Source organism: Pezoporus occidentalis, unplaced genomic scaffold, assembly GCF_034315485.1.
Source record: "Pezoporus occidentalis ecotype Australia unplaced genomic scaffold, CSIRO_AGI_Poc_V1 ctg16, whole genome shotgun sequence".
Taxonomy (NCBI): Eukaryota; Metazoa; Chordata; class Aves; order Psittaciformes; family Psittacidae; genus Pezoporus; species Pezoporus occidentalis.
In genome coordinates this window covers 8,350,485-8,371,133 of record NW_026913425.1, presented here as the reverse complement: position 1 = coordinate 8,371,133, position 20,649 = coordinate 8,350,485, and the positions used below count along the sequence as shown (strand labels likewise).

The 20,649-nt window shown below is 40.8% G+C and overlaps 1 protein-coding gene across 1 annotated transcript; it reads left to right on the top strand.

Annotated features, from left to right (window-relative positions):
- Positions 1-783: 783 nt before the first annotated feature.
- On the top strand, positions 784-19,644 carry ERMP1 (endoplasmic reticulum metallopeptidase 1). The gene is made up of 15 exons (XM_062612538.1): positions 784-1,083; positions 1,993-2,294; positions 5,583-5,710; positions 6,060-6,165; positions 7,049-7,195; positions 8,683-8,775; positions 10,762-10,974; positions 11,846-12,066; positions 14,460-14,634; positions 15,161-15,351; positions 15,948-16,100; positions 16,519-16,721; positions 17,381-17,496; positions 17,945-18,108; positions 19,251-19,644. Exons 1-15 carry the CDS (start codon positions 809-811, stop codon positions 19,413-19,415), a joined length of 2,652 nt encoding a protein of 883 aa, XP_062468522.1. The 5' UTR covers positions 784-808; the 3' UTR covers positions 19,416-19,644.
- Positions 19,645-20,649: the final 1,005 nt, after the last annotated feature.

The following is a 20,649-nucleotide window of genomic DNA, read 5'->3' as shown; positions in this document are numbered from 1 at the left end:
CTCAAAGGCACCACAGGAGCGGGAAGAAGCACGTTCCAGCAGGGAGCAGCAAGTAGAGTGCCGCAGGAGCGATGGTCTGTGTCATAGCTCAGGACCCCACCCTTACGGGTTCTCTCCGTGTCAAGACTTCACTGGAGGCTGCTTTCACCGGCATGTCCAGGCAGGCGTTCCTGCACTTCACCCTCGGCTACCTCGGCTCCAGCCAGGGCAGCGCTACAGCTACCAAATGCCGAAATGCAGTGTGTGTAAAGAACAGCAACGCTCGCACACCGCTGGCGCCCTGACTTCATGTCAGCGCGGCTCCACCACCCTTCACCTATGGTGTGGTGGTTGTGGCGCTCCCTACTGCTCCCCCACTGACACCGTAGTTACTTGTGCACGCTTTCCCTTGTGCTTTAGTGTTAATAAAGAAAGCTTTAACAAAATGCCGTGAAACACGAAGGCCCCTACATCTTTGTGCGCTGCCCGCAAACTGGGGCTACCCTGGGCCAGGAGCAGGGTCAGGCCGCGGCTCGCCCCGGTGCTGTCCGCAGGAGGTCTCCACCGCTACTGGGCTGGCACCGTCCACCGACAACCGCCGCCGAGGGCCCGAAAGTCGAAAAGCGACCACCACCGACACCCCGGGCCCCGTGCACATCGCCCAATACACCCCAACCGCCGGCGGGAGGAGACGGGGACAGCGCCCCGCCCCCGTCCCGCCGTGCCCAGCCGAGGAGGAGCCCGGGCTGGTTTTGACCCTCGTCGGTGTCCGTACCTCCTGTCAGCCCGGCGGAGCTCGCGCCGGCAGCCTTGACTGAGCGTGTGGCGCATGGAGCGCGGCGCGGCGGCCAACGTGTGGCGGCTCCGCGCGACCGGCGGCCACCGCCACCGCCGCCACTCGCCACCGCGGGAGGACGGCGACCGCGACATGGTCGGGAAGAAGCGTGGAGGGCCGCGGCGGCTGGCGCTGTCCGAGGCGCGGGGGGCGTCGCTGGTGCTGCTGTACCTGCTGGCGCTGCGGGCGCTGGTGCACGTCTCGCACCGGCGGCTGCTGAGCCAGCCGCCCGCCACCGGACCCCGCGACTTCAGCGCCCCCCGCGCCAGGTATGGCGGGGGGGGGGGGGGGCGGTGCAGGTGCTCCGGGCGGGCGGCGGAGAGCCGGGCGGCTTCCCTGTGCCACGCCGACCGCGGGGCAGAGTCCGCCCAGGTTACCCCGAGGGCGGCCGGCGGTGGCTTCGGCTGCCGTTTGCTGTGCGCCGGCGGGAGGCTCTCAGCGGAAGCGGGCGCTGGCTCCGGGCGGCCGTACTGATCGGTCTGCAGCGACCCTACCGTGGTGTGGGGGCCGCGGGTGTGCGCTGTGGGGGTCCTGCGCGCCGGCCGAGCCAGTGCGGGCCTTTGCCGTCACTTGCCGGTCGTGTCCCTTGCGGAATGCTTGTGTCTTTCCCTGCTCTGACAAGAGGTTGGGCGCTTGTGTAAAGTAAGTAAAAATACTGCAAGTGTGCCAGCTGTCATATTGGCTGTCTCTTAAGGGTGCTATTTTAGGCCCGTCAAGCAATGCATCCTACATAGTTTAATTCTGGTACTGTTATAAAGTACTTGGTGTCTGGGAAAGCCTCTTTGCAGTTTTTTAGCTGGTGTAAATCTTGTTAAGAGTGTGCTTATTCAGACACCCAGGGAAGAGCAGGTATGCATACGCAGAACCTTGCTAAAGATAAAATCTTTAGCTTCTCCATTCACCCTTTTATTTCTTTTGAGGTTGATATGTACAAACCAGAAAACCAGTTTTTTGGTTTAATATCATGATAGGCAGGATGAGGTGCCCTCACTAAAGATCAGTACTATATGGCCATTGCCATAATGATCTTCAGCATCCTGACTGCCATTGCTAGTTGTTGTCTTTAGTCTCTTCCATATACAGTGAGTTTTGAAATAGAACTGTGTCCAAAAATGTTACAGTTAAGTCACATACTAAATGAATATGTTGATGCTGAATGTGTAATTTGTCTCTTCCAGGGGATATCTTGACAACATAACAGCAATTGGGCCCAGACCAGTTGGAAGTCCAGAAAATGAAGTTCTTGCAGTTAACTACCTCTTAGAACAAATTAGGGCAATAGAAAGAGAAAGCACAGGTGCTCACAAGATATCTGTAAACATACAGAGGCCCACAGGCTCCTTCAGCATTGACTTTTTAGGAGGCTTTACTAGTTACTATGCAAACATAACCAATGTTGTAGTGAAGCTGGAACCCCGAAATGGAGCTGAGCATGCAGTGTTATCCAATTGTCACTTTGATTCCGTACCAAATAGCCCAGGTAGGTCCATGTGTTCATTCTGCATTTCTCTATATTAAATGAGCCACAGAGCTTGGCTTGCTGTCTTTCTCTATCAAGTAGCCTTATAAACCACATGCTAGAATACTGCATGTGTCAGTCTGCTTGATATCAGTGAGATTCAGAATTTAGAGTGAGAGCTTGGTTCTGTTAACGTGAGGATTTCACTGTCGCTTTATGGGAGGCAGCAAATTACAGACTTGCAATCTAACTATATTTAGACTTATAGAAAGTTCGCTTATACCTACCTTTCTTATAATTCCTTGCTTATGCATGTAGTTCATGTGCTGCTTCCACCTGTTGTTCAGGTCTTTCGTATTTCCATAGTTGGGTACTGATTTAATCCTGGTTTTTCATTCATGGGATGCTTTGTGCCACAGGCTGTTCCCACCTTCACTAGTCAGACTGTATTTGCCCCTCCCTTTGCAGCTGTCATACTTTATCTCTTTATCTCAGATTTTTAGTGTGATAGCCTTAAGTTAAACCTTTTTTAATTTTTTTTTTTTTTTCAGTCAAAGTTTCTGTCTCAAAAGACTGTAGTGATCAAAGATTAAGGTTCTGTTGCCTTGGTGGTGTCTACATCTTGCCAGTACTTCCCTGTTGCAAACTCTCTTATACTTGTCCCTCTGCATTTTATAAATCTAATCATGTTATATAATGATTGCAACAAGAGTGTGATATATGGTTTTAAGAGTACCAGGAAGGTAGGGAACTGAGCACCACACGAAAATACCTGTTGTAACACTCAGCCACAGGTGTGTGCCTGTTATTGTTTAGTTCAGTCACTAACAGCACTGCTGGTACTGTAAGTTTCTTCATTTACACCTCACATGATGTCATTATTTTGACAGGTAAACCATTTGTTCTTCAGCACATGCAAGTAGTTTTTATTACTGAGAAAACAGTTATTAACTAAAGAAACAAACTCTGTGCCTTTTTTTCTGTCAACCAGTAGTATGCAGAACTCTTTCTCCTTGGTCATGTTTAGACTAGGTGAGTTTTCAAAGGAGGCTTAAGAACTGCATTGTTATTACACACACTCTAGGATTTATGAACCACAGAGATGCTAATTACTGTTATTTGTAGTCTAAATATGGCTGCCTAGAATTGGAAAGAATATTGCACAAGCATAATACAATGATTATTGAAACTGTCATTAAATTCATGCCCTATGTAAATTGTGCATCTGTTTCTGTGGGTTGTAACACAGGATTATGTCTACATCAATTAGTTTCTTTACAGTTACTCAGACAGTAAAATACTTCACCAACCTTGCACAGAGGTGCCAAAGAATATTAGTGTTTTCTGTAGGATTATACAGAAACCCATGGAGGAGCTAGAAATCAGCCTGTATGCTTGCCCCTAATCACAAATCAGACTCACCTTTCACCACAACAGTGAGGAACTGGTCTTTCATTTTCTTAGTGCACATAACATAAGCCAGAATGTTTTGTTTTCTGTTCTCCTGTATTTATGTAAGCTATTTGCCTACAGGTTTTTTTCACAAAAAAAAAAAAAAAAAAAGAGTTATTTAACCAGAATCAGCACGACTCAGTGATCAATGTATTTGAAAATCAGGTAGTAAAACATAATCTGCTGCTGATGCTTATGCATGTAAAATAGTAAAGATTTTGGGTTTGTATATTTATTCTAAAATACCTCCATACAATAAGCTAAGGCTAAGATTTGTGTTTGTATCAGGAACATGACCTTTTCGTTGAAGGGGCAGATATGTCTGAATCTTGCCAAGTTACAGTCTTTGGAAAAGCTCATTTTTTTAATGAGTAAATCAAAGAGTTAGCAGCTAATAAGTCTGCCCTAATAGCATGCTGCAGCCTGCCCACACTGTCATTGACATCTCAATGCATGTTGGCATTGTATGTGCACCTGGGCCTAAAGGAATGAAGTTAAATTTCTCTGTTTGCTCTCAGATTTTGTGGATTAGAGTGGTATAGGGAGATGGTACCTCTTGCAGCAAAACAAGGGAAATAGGGAGAACTTGGATAAAATATGGATGCTTAATTAAGATTAAAAAAATAGCAGGATATGGGAAGTGAGAGTAAGTCTAGAAAAGTGTTGCAAAAGAACTGTCGTGGTTTAAACCCTAGCCAGACAACTTGTTCACTCACTCCCAGTGAGTGGTGCCGGGTTGAGAGCAATTGAGGCCCCCCCCCCCCCGCCCAGGGCTCTTTGCTTCCCCACTCCCAGAGGAACAGGGAGGAGGATTGAAAGGGTGCAACTCCTATGGGTTGAGACAAGAACAGTCCAGCAACCAATGTACAACACAAATCACCACCGCTACTATCAACTACAACAATGATAAGAGAAAACAACAAGGGAAGAGAATACGATACCACCGGCCAAGAAACGAGTCCCACCCGGAAGCCCGTGTCCTTCTGGGTAACTCCCAGTTACCCCCCCACCCTGGCCATGACGTGCTGTGGTATGGAATACCTCCTTGGCTAGCCTGGGTCAGGCGCCCCATCTCTGCTTCCTCCTGGCTTCCCCTCCTCCCTGGCAGAGCATGAGCCTCACAAAGTCCTTGGTCAGGGTAAACATCACTTAGCAACAACTGAAAACATCGGTGTCACCAGCCCTGTTCCCAGGCTGGAAGTCAAAACAGCACTGCACCAGCTACCACGAAGGAGAAACATGACTGCTACTGCTGAACCCAGGACAATGAGGAACTTCGAACAGACCACTGAGCTCAGAGCAAAAGGTGTTTTCTGCAAAGAAAGAAGGGTGGTGGAAAGCATCTGATAGTGAAAATGCCATATTATAATGTATTACTTGCATTTTAAGAATGTTTTAAAGGTGTGAATTCAAAGCAAAGGTGTTTGCTTTATTTCACAATCTTGGCCTTACATTGCTCTGAGGTTTTGTCCACTTGGATGCTATAGTGGGATGCCTTGTGTGGGCATGTTTATTTTTTTTAAACTTGTGTATGCTGGAAGTGAAAACTGTGCCCTTGTTTATTTGTATTGTTCTTAGAAAAATAGCCAGCGATCACTTTGCTTGCTTAGTGACCTGGTTAGTCTGCTTTTCTGGAACAGTAGTACTAGATCTGCTCAACTTCTAACATCATTTTGCTCTCTGCTGTTGCTTTTAACTAGTATAAACATAGGTTACAAGCAGTAGCAGAAAATATACTAAAGCTTGACGTAACTGTATGTCAGATTAAGTCACTTAGAAAGCATAAAGCTTTTTTATACTCTTACTTTGTTGCAATTCTGTGTTTGTTGTAAGCCATATTATTCTGATTATTTTAAGGTGCCAGTGATGATGCTGTTAGCTGCGCAGTGATGCTTGAAATACTTAATACGCTTTCAAAATCATCAGAGCCCCTGCAACATGCTGTCATATTCTTATTCAATGGTGCAGAAGAAAATATTTTGCAGGTGAGAATATGCTGGAATTATAAAATATACATGAAAGCTGTGTATTAAGACTCTCACAAAGGAAAGAGTAACTGCAGGTATGGCTTGTATTTAATCTGTTGAAATATTAGTTAAACGCCAGTCTTAACATTCTGAGGAAAAGGCATTTGCTTTCAAAGGGAAAAATGTATTTAGATTAATATTGACCATCTTAGCCTAATTAGAGGACTTGGATTTTCTGCATCTGAGTTGTAAGTGACCTGTCTGCCTTCTCCAATCTTGAGTTATGACCGTACGTGATAGAAAATAGCACTTCAGCTCGTCTGAAAGATATTTGAACTGTATTTTTTAATTTTGTTTTCCCATCAAGGCTAGTCACGGCTTCATTACACAACATGAGTGGGCCAAGTCAATTAGAGCTTTTATTAACCTGGAGGCAGCAGGTGTAGGAGGAAGAGAACTTGTTTTTCAAACAGGTATGAGCTTGTGTTGTGTTCACTTTCTACACTGGGATAATTTGATAATAAATAATATAGAGTAGAGGGAGTATTAAAAGTGACTCATAAGCAAAAGATGGGAGAACCTCTGTGCCTCTTTCCCAACCCTGTGTAGCAGATAAGTTGCTCTCCATATTTAGATGTGCGTAGGCTGAAGCACTGCCACAGAAGTTGCCTAATTGGTGGGAAGCCTGTGTAGAACTGAATGACAGAAATTGTATTTCCCTTTCACATCTAGGTAACTAGGAGAAAAAGAGATTTTGATATCTTGTGTATCTTGTGTACACATGCTTTCATATGCTTTATTTAATTTCCGCAGCAGTTCTTTAAAGTTTTTGCAGGGAGGTGTTGGTATTAGAGCTCCATCTGCTGCCCAGGATGCAGCAGTACTTCTGTGTCTTGCAGGCTACATTTAAGTTCTGCTCCACCCTAATTGGACTGCAGACTTTCTTCTACTGCTGGGGCTGCTTAACTGTTTACTTGCCGGAGTGCTTTAGTGCAGAGACTTTTCTCTAAACAGTTTTGAGGTGTGATACATAGATGATAAACTGGAAACTCTGCTAAAGATTGTGACTTCTTCATACTGGGTCTTTTTTGAGAAACGGCTGATCTACTCTGCCACTGCACAGACAAGGCATCAGTGTTGGGTTGTTTGGCTTTTTTTCCCCCAGTATACCTAGTTATTTCTCCCAAGTTTGAGTAATTCAGCCAACACAAATTCACTTAGTATATCACCTGTGGGGCAACAGCATTTTGAAATTAGTGAGTTTGTTTGCATTACATACCTCTTACCATAAAGATACATATCTTAACTGAAGTTTGAAAAGTATCTGTTATGAACTTTCTGCTCATCTTTTGTTAGGACCTGAGAACCCTTGGTTGGTGCAAGCATACGTAGTTGCAGCCAAACATCCCTTTGCCTCTGTGGTAGCACAGGAAGTATTTCAGAGTGGTATTATCCCAGCAGATACAGACTTCCGTATCTACAGGGACTTTGGCAACATTCCAGGTATTTTACCAGAAGACATGTCAATGTGCATTGTGCAATCATTTATTTTAAGTTTATAACAAGGAGGCTGTTCTGCAGTTCATGTGAAGGTCCACAAACTTGATTCGTCTTTCAGTTTGGGAGCAAATTTTCCTGCTTATTTTCTAGGGCAAGAGCCTTTAGATTTATTTTGTTGTGCAGGTTGTTAAGAATCTTTTTTGGAGATTGTTGTTTTCCAGAAAGTTTCCTGAAAATCCCGGAATTAACAGTATGCCGTCAAACATTCTGTTTGTAAACATTTTGATAATGAAGCTAATAACCTGTTTGTGGGAATTAAATGTTTGTATATAATGGATAAACCAAACCCACTTTTTTTTAAAGATACTGACTTAGCAATGAGTGCATTTTCATAACTTTTATTTGGTCATAATCAAGCACAGGACAGCAGTTTTTTAGCTTTGCTAATCTGTTTTATAGTTTGCTGCCAATTCTGCAGAGAATTATCAGTGGAAGACAATATGGAGAACACAGTACAAACACAATTCAAGGGAATGTAAACTTCTGTAAATACTTGCTGTCTGGCACAGGTTGTTGATGTCTGTTGTCAGTGGTATCTCTGAAATGATTCTTAGAACAAAACTTGTTGCCATATTCTGTTCCAAAGAATATGCATGAACTGTTGGCATGAACTGTTCCAAAGTATGGTGTTAGCCTGAAAATAAAGTAACTGATTTTGTACAATGAGTTTTTGTTTGTTCAGAATCGTACCTGCATCATAAATGGTAAATGAATTCTCACTGACATCTGTTTTTTTTAAACAAATACAAATTAAGTTAGTGAGTTAAAGAGCTAGTTTATTCTTCTTTGTCTGCTGATAGTATTGAGGTCTGATTTATTAAACCTCTGCAAAGTTGTGAGGATTCAGATGGCAGACAGCAACCTTTTGCATATGCAGCTGAAGGCATATGTGTTTGGAATACACTGAATGTATAATTAATTTTGCAGAAAACCTATTTTGGTAATTTAATTTGAGAATTTTCAGACTGGCTGTTTGAAAATCTGCTTACAAATGGGAAATAAAAATAACACACGTGGTATTTTGAGAAGGTGTTTCTATAGCTCCACAGTGCTGCTTTTTATTACTTTTCAGTGTGTATCCCTATTGATGTTTTACTAGTAAATGTTTGGAATCACCTTGTTTCTCTTCCCTGAAGCTGAGATGATTAATAATGGTTTTGTTTCTCAGTAAAGATCAGTTTAATTTGCATGATATCGATAAACAGTACACTACAAAAGACATACTTTAAAATGCTTTTAAAGTGTACTTTTTTAAACACACACAGAATCCCAGTTAGTCTTCCTTCTGCAGACTATTTTGTCTATCTTTAGGGATAGCGAGTGGGCTGCAAAGTAGCACAACATTTTGTGTAAAGTATATCTGAGGCTTTCACGTTTGTTTTGAAGTTTTAGGTTACATAATTTCACATATGCTTTTTCTGTCTCTATAGGAATAGATTTGGCTTTTATTGAAAATGGCTACATTTATCATACAGAATATGACACATCAGACAGAATTTTAACAGATTCCATTCAAAGAGCAGGTTGGTATTTCAAGAATTTGGTCATTTACTAAACTTGCTGCTTTTTCATTTTGCTGTTAAGACTATCAGTGCAAGAAATTCGTAGTTTTAATTACACATTTAGCACATGCTAGACATGTTCTAGAAGAACAAAGAACTGAGTATTTGTGTCTTTAAAATACAAAGGTTATATGTTAGCTCAACTTAGGAAGATAAACTTTTTCAGCACCCAGTAATGTTGTTTTGAGAGTAACTGTGGAATCTAATTAAGGTTAAAATCTAGTTATTGATACCTGATTGTTCAGTGGTCTGCATTCCTTTTTTCTCAGTAAGTACCCTTACTGATTAATGTTCATCATGGGAAGCTTATGGTTAAGTTGGGGGCATAGGGACTTGATCTGCCAGCAGGGGGTTTTCTTTTAGAATGGATCTCAGTCAAACTTAAATGTAGCACATGGACTGTTGATAAATAGGACTTATTTTCTGCTAACAGGTCATGCTCAGAGCAGGCTATTTGACATACTGCAGTAAAGAAAATTACAGCAAGACCTCTAGTTTCTCAGGAAAACTAATGTGATTCTAAGTGCCTCTGGTATTTTGGCCATTTCCCTCTTTGAGCTTCCAAAGAAGTCAGCTTAGATCTCCAGCATGAGTAAGAGTTTTAAACACTTTCTTGAAGTGCAAGTTGCAGGACAGAAAGTAACATTTTTAAATTTCCTTTGAAAGATGATTTTACTGGTCATGGTGGTTACATATAGTATCTCTTGCTTAATGTTTCACAGCTGGGAAGAAAAAAAAAGAAACTTTTCAACTAATAAGCACTTTTCAGGTCAAATAGAAGCAAAATGAAAGTTAAGGAACACTGCTGTTTTCATTTAAATACGTGTGGTTTTGCTGTACTGTGGGGGGAAAAAAGTTGTTTGGTACCTCATTCGCTACAGCGGAAACCTCCTGGTCTCCTCTCTTACAGTCATCTAGGGAAATCAGGGCAGGTACTTGTCATTGAAACATGGGGGGGTTACTAATGGCAAGAAGAGGAGGAAGATTAGGAAATTATGAACTCCTCTGTGGGTTCACCATGAAGTCCAGTGTTTAATATCAGATCTCAAGAAAGCCAACCATATCCTGGGCTGCATCAGAAGGAGCATGACCAGCAGGTTGAAAGAGGTGATCCTGCCCCTCTACTCAGTTCATGTGAGACCCCACTTGGTGCATTGTGTACAGTTCTGGTGTCCTCAACATAAGGACATGGAGATGTTGGAGCAAGTCCAGAGGAGGGCACGAGGATCGTCAGGGGACTGGAGCACCTCTTATATGAAGATAGACTGAGAAAGTTAGGGCTGTTCAGCCTGGAAAAGAAAAGGCTGTGTAGAGACCTCATAGCAGCCTTCCAGTATCTGAAAGGAGGCTATAAGGATGCTGGGGAGAGACTCTTCATTAGGGACTATAGTGATAGGACAAGGGGTAAGGGGTTAAAACTTAAACAGGGGAAGTTTAGATTAGATATAAGGAGAAATTCTTTCCTGTTAGGGTGGTGAGGCACTGGAATGGGTTGCCCAGGGAGGTTGTGAATGCTCCATCCCTGGCAGTGTTCAAGGCCCGGTTGGACAGAGCCCTGGATGACGTAGTTTAGTAGGAAGTGTCCCTGCCCATAGCAGGGAGGTTGGAACTTGATCTTAAGGTCCTTTCCAACCGAAACTATTCTGTGATTCTATAACTTAAGGGCTGAAAGCTTCACTGCACCTTTCATTGCAACAGTGTTCAAATACATGGAGCTTCCCAAATACATTTATTTTCGTGACAGCTGTATAGGTGAATTCATGAAAATACAATGCTGTGTCTACCATTGAATACCTATTTCACAATAACCAGTTGTATACTCATGTCTTTGAGGATATTTCAGTACAGTTCTGGGTTTCTTTTTTCAAGAATGCTTGCATAAAAAAATTGTGTGTTCTGATATGTCACCCCAGATATAGTTATGTTGTGTATCTCCTTTTTTAATAGGTGACAATATTCTAGCTGTCCTGAAATACCTAGCAACATCAGATAAGTTGGCTAAATCCTTTGAGTATCGACATGGAAATGTTGTGTTCTTCGATGTACTTGGTTTATTTGTCCTGGCTTATCCTGCTCGTGTTGGCTCTATCATGAACTATATTACAGCAGTTATTGCTTCTCTTTATCTAAGCAAGAAAGTAATACAGCCCAAAACCAGAGGTAAGTGTAGTTCTTGGGGGAAAAAATATGAAAATCAATCACATTACTCTTTAATGAATAACATTTATTTGATTAAGAAGTGTTCAGGTGAACTTCAGAAATAAATTTCAGGTGTGCAGCATGCCATAGGAGTTGCTTTGTGTTTACATTTCTCAGCTGTGAATAATTATGAGTCTGTGATGTCTTATCACTTACAAATCATATCTCTTACCCTTTCATGAAGGTTAAAATAGAATCCTATGAAAGATCTGAAAATGACAAAATAAAAATTGATTACCTACAGAAATTCTGTTAGCGCAGGTATGGATGGCTTCAGAATCATGTTTCTTCAGGAGCAAATGAGAAAACAATAACTGGGGAAAAAGATAACAAAGCTTAATAAACGGTGTAAAACAACTGAAATCTTCCAGTTAGTCCTTTTGGGGTATGTGTAGAAACATACGTGCTAAAAAAAAAAAAATATCTTAACTGAAACAACCATCAGCCACCTCCCCACGAAATCCAGTAAACATTTTTGGAGTAAGAAAAAGTTACAACAAAAGCAACTCAGATTTAAATTTTTTTTTGACACTTTATAACTGTCAGAGTGGATCAGCTGGTTCCCCAGAGAAATTTTTACATTTGGGAACACGGTAATCCACATAATACACTGCTAGTCTGGGAATAAATCTTGCAGTGAGGAAAACTTAAAAAAGACCAGCACAGAAATAGGCTAAATGATTTAGACTGTTGTTGAGAAATCTTCAGCGTGAACAACTCATGCAGGTTTATTTTTGTCATTACAGCAATTATACCGTGGAGTAACTATAGTCTTGATGATAATCTTCAGTAGAATACATAACTGTTGAGACTTCTGTTTTCTTCTTCATAGCTATGCATAACCTGAAGAAATTCTTTACTGCATTTGGCTTAACACTGATAAGTTGGATCTGCACACTGGTGACAGTCCTTATAGTGGCAGTGTTTGTCTCTGTCATCGGACGGTCTCTTTCTTGGTACACCCACTTTTATGTTTCTGTGTTTCTGTACGGCACTGCAGCTGCAGCTAATCTCATCCTTGTGCATACACTAGCCAAGGAGTTCTTCTACAAGGTAGGCCTGACTTTGTTGTTAATGTTGAAAGGTAATATAGTGTGTAATCTGCGGAAGACTTAGTCTTTGAGTTGATTAAAAAAGATACAAAAGGTTTTCTGTATCGGGCAGAAATATTTAAAATGTTGCTGTAGTAACTGCTTCACCTAAGCATAGGGATTGTTCTACTGAAACACAGAGTTACGAGCTTCATGATTTAAGGCTTTCTCCTTGTTAATGATGTTTAGGAGCTGCTTCAGGAAAAAAAGGCAAAAGCCTGGTATAATCCATTATAAGGCACTGTTTCTTTCCTTACCTGCACCATCACTTCCTGCCATCATTTCAGTGATAAGAGAGCATAGCAACAGTTGGAGACCTTAGTTTTTTTGATACTTTTCAGTGTTCTAGTTTGTGACCAGCAGGTCAGGGGAGGTGATTCTGCCTGTTTACTCTGGCCTCTTAAGACCCTACTTGGAGTACTGCATCCAGCTCTGGGGCCCCAACACAAGATGGTACCCAACAGAAGAGAGTCTTCCAGAGCCGAAGTCAGATACTTGAGCATGTTAGGTTTAGGTTTTGGGCACAGTAATATTTAGTCAATTCTGCTTGCCATTACTTGTCTTCTTGACCACGTGTATAAGCTTTGGGCAAGGAAGTTGAGGAAAGCTGTCAGTCAAATACAGCTTAATGGAAGTATTTGTAGAAGTTTTAAGAAATTTACTGAAATTTGATTGTATTGTTGCTTCCAGGTGGATTGATCATGTCTTTATCTGGAAGTGGAGTTTTTTAATTGTTTGGGAAGGGGAGTGTTAACTTGTGTATGTAGGTTAACAAACATGTATGTGGTGTTGTCCTTTTGCAGAAAAGCTCAGCCATTTATGAAATAGATGGAATGGTACCATTTTCTAGTCTTTTGGAAGAGCTGATGGGAGAGTATACTTTTGCTAACTGTTCAATTGCTACAGACTCTGGATCTACTTCTTGCCTGCTAATTGTCTCATCAGCAGATCATCCAACTTGATATCATGAGTCTCTTTAATTTTCCTGGATGCTGTATCTTGCAGTACACTGCACACACGCTGCCTCTGTAATTTATATTATGCTTAAGAGTTGCGTAAAAAAATTTTGAAGCCAATCTCTTACTTGGCTATCACAAGCAATGCCTGGGTGTTTTCCGTCAGAGGCTCAAGAACTTGTGAATTAACAAGCTTTTTGTTTTGAAATAGGTTTGGCTTTAGTTATGTTCCCCACACCCCCAACCCCAAAACTGAACAACATGCTTTCCGATAGCTTGTCCATGCAAGCAGTTCTCTTTGCTGCTAGCAGAGTTCATAATAAAGAATCTGACACTGCAAACACTGAAGCATTTCCAATGAAACTTAGAAAAAAAAAAAATAATGAAAAAACCCAGAAACAACACCACAAAACCAAACCAGGTTTCTGACAGTTAAAATTCCTTCTGTTTTGAAAATGTATCTGGTATGATCTGATCCATGCACGTCTATTCTTCAAAACATGTATTTCAGAAGCAGATTTCGGAAGTGGTAGCTGTGGCATGACATATAAGGCACCACATACATATTTGTGCACTAAATAACAGTCCTTGTCTAAGAAGCGTATGAACAGCTGCAGTTAAAAATCAGGTTTAGAATCTGAGGAGATGTAGATACTTCTTTTCACAAATAAGTACTGCATAACTTTTCTATATTCTTCACAAATACTATTTTTTTTTTATAAAAAGGCCCTATTTCTTGTGTACCTGAAACATCAGCTTTCCATCTTACTGGTATTTTCAATTGTATGTTCCCTCCTGCCCCTACCTAGCCCATGCTCTTTTTCAAGGTATGCCAGAATAGATTTAAAAAAACACCCCATGCTGTCATGGATAACTCTGAGTGGTCAGAGAATGGCGAGATGGTGCTTGTCAAAATTACTTTATCCAAGGAAAACAGTTACATTGTTTTGGGGGGTTGTGTGTGGGGTTGTTCAGCCTGGAGAAGAGAAGGCTCTGGGGCAACCTTAGAGCAGCCTTCCAGTACCTAAAGGAGCCTACAAGAAATCTGGAGAGGGACATACAAGGGCCTGTAGTGACAGGGGAAGGGGAAATGGCTTTAAACTGACAGAGTGGAGATAAAAATCTTCACTATGAGGGTGGCAAGGCACTGGCACAGGTTGCCCAGAAAAGCTGTGGCTGCCCCATCCCTTGCAGTTTTCAAGGCCAGGTTGGAAAGGGCTTGGAGCAACCTGGTCTAGTGGAAGGTGGAGTTGGAACAAGATGATATTTAAGGTTCCTTCCAACCAAAACCATTCTGTGATTCTATGATATACAAGATACAAGGATTTTTGTATGTGTTTTCATGAGAGGTTATACATGGAATATGCTTAGTAATAAGTATTTGCTTTTTTTGTTACAGAATATGAATGAGCAGTACCTGGGAGATCTTTATTTTGACGCCTCTCTGATGATTTGGTCCATAGCATTGGCTGTGATTACTCAGATGGGCCTTTGTTCTGCGTTCATTTGTACATTATGGGTAGCATTTCCTTTACTTACAAAGCTGGTGATCCATAAAGAATTCAGCCAAAAAGGTATGAGTTTTGAGGGGAGGAGCTTGTATTTAAGGAATAGAAATCCTGAACTTGAATTTGAAGAGTAAAAGTAAGCATGTGATGTTTTTGGAACAAGAAGTGTTCTTGAACTAAAGACAGTTCTTTCTGAAAAATACACTGAAAAACATCCTCTCTCTCAGGCTAAAAAGAACAACTCTGTGTGGGGTTATTAATAAGTGATTGCATACTTTGAGGGACAGTAAAGATTGTTAGAAAATACTGTAATATTCAAATACTGGTTGGGACAGAACACCAGTTTATTTAGTTTGCTTTGGTTTTATATAATAATAGTTTTGTGGTGTTTCTGAAAGAGTTAACATTGGTACTGGCTATGCCAAAAGAGATCCTTTTCCCATATCCGTGTCAGGGAGGATGACCAGTGTTGTGCACTGGGCCTTGCAGCAGTGTATGTATAGGTATATTAGTAAAGCTGTGTGTTTATGTCCTTTTAAGCTTTGGTGGGTTCTTTGTCTTCTTTTTTTTTTCTTTTTCCTGTACTGTATAGGTGCCACAATGAAGTTTGTCACAATGTACATGCTCGGAATGTTTGTTCCCTATGTGTATATGATGTATCTAAGTTGGACTGTGTTTGAAATGTTTACACCTATCATGGGACGAAGTGGGTCAGAAATTCTACCAGATGTGGTGTTGGCAGGATTTATTGTGGTCATGACTATGATTCTATCATCCTATTTTGTAAGTAGAACTTGTAAATGTTGTTTGAAACTTTTACATTTTATCTAGAGTTTTTCTAAGTTAGCATTTGGAGTTAATTTGACAATATCTTAAATGTTACAGGAAACTTACAGAAAATATGTCAAACATTCCACGTTTTGTGTTAGTCAAAGAAAAGTCATTGAGGCAGGGGTTACAAAAATACATCTTCTCTATGGTAATGTAGTAAATATTGTTGTAAAACATGCAATTTAATGCATATTTAAGGCACTCATTTTATGTGAAGTTTAGTATGTGGCTGAACAATACTTTCACTACACTTAAAAAAAAATCTCAAGCTTTTTTTTTTATGCTGTGCTTGCCACAAACGTTCTATTTTTTTGGTGGCAGATGTTGTTAAAACCAGGAAACTTTTGAAAGCTCAGGGAAGTACTAAATTTACTCCTTTTGGTTGTCAATACTAAGGTTACAAAGAAGTGTCTTGTGTCAGGTAGTACTTGCAGTAATATCTTGTCAATGTTGTTTCAGTTCTGTAATTGGATTTTAGAGTTACAGAAATAGTGTCTTATTTCTTAAGTCTTGCAGTTTTATAACTGGGCTGTCTTTTTATTCTCTAGATTAACTTCATTTACCTTGTCAAAAGCACAAAAACGACGCTAGTAACTTTAACTGCCGTGTTTGTAGTCACTCTGATTCTCGTTTGTAGTGGAATCTTCTTTCCTTACAGTTCTGATGCAGCTAATCCAAGGCCTAAGCGTGTCTTTCTCCAGGTAAGAAAAGCACTGCATATCGTATTGCCTCTGTCAGTTGTGAATGTTTCCATCGTTCAATCTCTGTGTTCAGTTTATTTGTGTCAGAAGAGCAGGGCCTTTAAAAGGGGGTTTTAAGTGGGAGAGTTGAATAAGCAATGATAATTTAAAAAGCAGATTTTGTCAAGGTGAGCAAATACCTGCAGGCACAGTCATCTTCTGAATGTAGGTGGTTTATGCTATGTTTCTTTCATCTGAGTAGTTCTCTCTATATAACCATAAACACGCAGATACATGTCTTGTGCACACTGAAAATGCAGTAGACCTTAAGGATTGACACAGAAGAGTGTTCAGAATCACTTTTGACTCTTGAGAACTGCACATGCGCCATCACCTTTCTGGTTTTGCTTTTGGGTGTTTTTTTGTTTTTTTCTTCTAGCACATGAGCAGAAGATTTCATGATCTAGACGGAAATGTGGTTAAAAGTGACTCTGGTATATGGATTAATGGATTTGATTATAATGGAATGTCTCACATAACTCCCCATGTACCTGAAATCAATGACACCATTAGAACTCCATGTGAGGAGCAGGCACCTTTCTGTGGTTTTCCTTGGATTCTACCAGTGCATTTCATGTTCCGGTTGGTGTGACCACTGCATCACTTGAGCACTTACTGCCAAAGCACATTGGTCATTTATGCAGTCTCACTCATGTAAGGGAAGAAAAAGTAAGGCTAATCTTGGTATAAAGTAAATAATCATTCCACTTCAGAAGACAAACTTCTGTTTAGGTGCAGTGTCTTCTGCCAGAATCTCTTGCAAGATCGTTAGCGTGCTGCAGAAGCTGTAGAAGTTGACGTGGAAAATCAGTGTCAGCACGAGTGGAAAGAAAGGTGAAGGAGGAGCTTCTAAATGGCAGTTCAGAGTAGGCGTGTATATCTCTTTCCTTCTTCTTCCCCTACCTCAGCTGACTGCAGAGGAAGTTTAGAATAGCTGATCTCCACAGGAAAACTAGCTGCTGTGACTGTTTCTCATAGCCCAAGAATCTTGTGAAGAAAATGTAGCAGTATGAAGATGCAAATACTCTTTATTTTTGTTCTGTAAATTAAGGCATACAAAAGTAATGAACGAACACATTGGTGACTATTTTCCTATTAAGGTGCCTTTTCAGTATCTGCCTGCCACAAGCTGCTAAGTTTACCTGCCTTCTGCTAGAATCAGTAGCTTTTGAATATTTCATTTAGTAACAGCACAGTCAGCTATACTATGCAAAAACTTAACACTTTTCTTTTGAACACAGGAAAAACTGGTACCTTCCTGCTCCAGAAATTATTCTGAGAAGCCCAGTTCACTTCAAAGTTCTGTCCAGGGAGCTGATGCCCCAGAACTCCGTAAAGTTAACCTTTGAAGTATCTGGTAAGAGACTGAAGTTTCTGGTCTGTGATTTAATTTTTCATGACAGTAATAAATCTGGTTTTGAATCCAAGACTGCGGATTCTAGTGCCATTCCCAAGCTTTGTAAGATTAGCATGAATTAATGCAGTTTCATAACACACTAGAAGCTCTGGATGCTGTGTTGCAGTTGTTATAGGGGGCACTGATAACCTTGTCTATTTTGAGTAAGCCCTTGATCTTTTTACACCAAGTCTTAGTCGTTTATAGCTCTGTCCCTCTCCTATATGAATATCTCATTTATCTCACTGCTTATAAATAATTTAAGCTGCTTCTGTAGAGAAGACAGTTTTATCATGTTTTGGGAGACACTAGTAGTAATACACAGGTAACATGCTACTATGTAGGAAAGTAGATGGTTATTCTGCCTCTACCTGTTGATACATCTAGATACATACCCCTGTCTCTGCAGGTCCCAGTCACATGTCTCTGTATGTTCGGCCATACAAAGGCTCAACTCTCTCTACCTGGTCTTTGGGGGACGGTGTGCCAGTTGCCAGCTTAGGAGGAGACTACTTTGTGTTTTACTCTCATGGACTGCAGGCAACACCATGGCACTTTTGGGTGGAGCTGACGGTGAGTATGCTGCTCCTGGAAATCGGCGAGCCTCTGCTCTGCCCTGGTATCACCATTGCTTCATTCTTAGGTGAAAAATGGCATAATAACTGTCTTAAGCTGTGTTTGATAGATCCTATTTCTATAGCTTTCCTCATTTACTTTGTCCCTGAACTTTACGTATCAGCTCACACATATTTTTGATGCTTAGTCAATTAACTTGCCAAACAGCCGAAGGGAAAATATGTTCGTATCTCCATGGCCTTAGGTCAGAAGTTTGGATTTTTCTGATCTCAACCTCATAGTTCTTTATCTCTTACTGTTATTTCAGAGTTATTTCTCCTGTTGTGAGTAGTTTCTTTTCCGTGTATTTTGTTTGCTTGGTTTTGAGAAATTACAGGGAGTGCTTGGTGGGAAACTCACCTGTCTTGAAGCTGAAGAGTTTTAAAACCTTTGTTTTGTAGTTCCTTTCACATTATTTTCAGTTGCAAGCAAGGCTTCCAGCATTGCTGTTCCAGTGGCACGTATGATTAGTCCTCCCATCTCCCCCAGCCCTCCAGTGAAGACCTCTTCACAGTGCTGTATGATTCTTATTATAGGTTTAACAGGTCCTATTCCTTGAGTAAATATGACAGGAGTCTTTGAAAATTCAGAAAGTCCCTTGTTCTTTCCTGGAGCAGGCAGTCTAAATGCTTAACCAAGTAATACCGAGGGTACTCGATAAAGGCAGACAGGAATCTGCAGTGTGACAACCTATCCAAGACTGATAGTAGCAAAGCTAGGCAGAGAAGGCTTTTCATCCTAAGGATTCACAATAGAAGTATCGGTATATAGACAGTGTTGGAGTCCATATCTTGATTTGTCAGCAAAACCAATAGCTACAAATGTTGAAGGTAGATGTGGGAGAAACATAACATGTCAGAGGCAGTGTTACTTAAATACCTAGTTACAAGTCCAGTTCAAATTGAACTCATTCTGTAATCAGACTGTCATGTTTGAAGATGAGTGCTTTAACAGGACAAAGTGCTTTAACAGGACAAAGAGCTGCAGGATAAAGTCTGCTGCATAGATACAAAGCCTGTAGAAAAGTACATCTGTACTGATCCTGTGTTTAAAAGCCATAAATAATCATAAGGACTGTGTTGTTCTTTTCTCACTTTCAGGCCCCAGAAAAACATTCTGATGGAATAGTCTCCGTCGCCATAGCAGCCCATTACTTTTCTGGGGAAGATCAAAAGTCCCCTCAACTCCATGCCTTACTGGAGAGGTTTCCAAACTGGACGTTTCCTTCTGGTTGGTCCTGCACTTACGACCTGTTTGTCTTCTAATGTTGACAGTAACACAGCACTAATAGGGTAATCTCTCTGATGCAGAATGCTATTGCAGCAAACACTTTCTAAGAAGATGGCAGAGACTTTCACAAGAATTTAAAGTACTTTGGCGACAAATGGTGTTTCTTTGTCAGTTTGACTATTTGAAGACTACTGCTATCTTGGGGATATAGTGACACTTTGTGTCAATGTGAATACAGCTCACCTTGGTTCTTCCACTGAAATGGCAGTTGACGAGGTAATGTTAGCACAATATGGTGGCAATTGTAATGAATGAGCCTCATGGAATTATTTTGATGTTATGTAAAATATGCCATACTTCGCGCACATGTGGGGACTGTTACCTGCCAATCCTATCTGTCCCATTAAAGCAAGATCTTCAGCTGAAAGATGTTTGTCCACATGGGGTGGGGGCAGAGGTGGCAGTCCTAAACATTACTTTTGTCACTGGATGAAGTCACTGAAAGTTATGATGCTCGTGTAGACTGCATTTCCAGTCCCTAGCAAATACACAATGCCAGAGAATTGGTGTTACGATGAAATGTGGTCGTTATTTATCTAGATTATCTTTTCAAATAAGATAATTTTTAACCTTTCTGTTAAAAACCTAGCTCCTATCCTTTTGCCTCTCTGTTCAGTGTTAGAACCTGTGTAAGTTTGACCTAACTCTCATCTTATAGTTTTGTTCCTGTTGGGATCTTTCAGTATCAGCATAAAAGCGTGGGACTTGCTCTCTTGTATGTAAGAGTGCTAAGTCCCTGCACCTTTACATGGATGTCTTAATCTACTCTAAATTTCAAGTTACCTTCTAACTTATTACAATTGGCTAATTTTTGGTATCATCTCCTCTGAAGAGACTTTTGGTAAAGTAACAGACAGTACTGCACTTTGCTAATACATTTAACTGTTTCTTAAAATAAGGCTTGCTTTCCATAAGGAAAAATACCTAGAAGAGTCATCTTTAAAAAGATACCTAGTATCTTTGGTTTGCTCTTGCATTATTTCCACAGGATGGGTTTTATAAATGACTGATTTAGAGTCTCTGCTTTGTTTTTGTTAGGTTGGGTTTTTTTTTACTCCCAGGTCTTAGTTAATGTTAGTTCCTGAAATTCAATGAACTCTGTGTATCTGAAGAAATTTCTTCATGGTTTTTTCCAAACTATAAGAGACATCAATACTGCGCTAAAAATTACTCAGATCAGTATTTTGTTAATCTCATGAGTATTGCCAA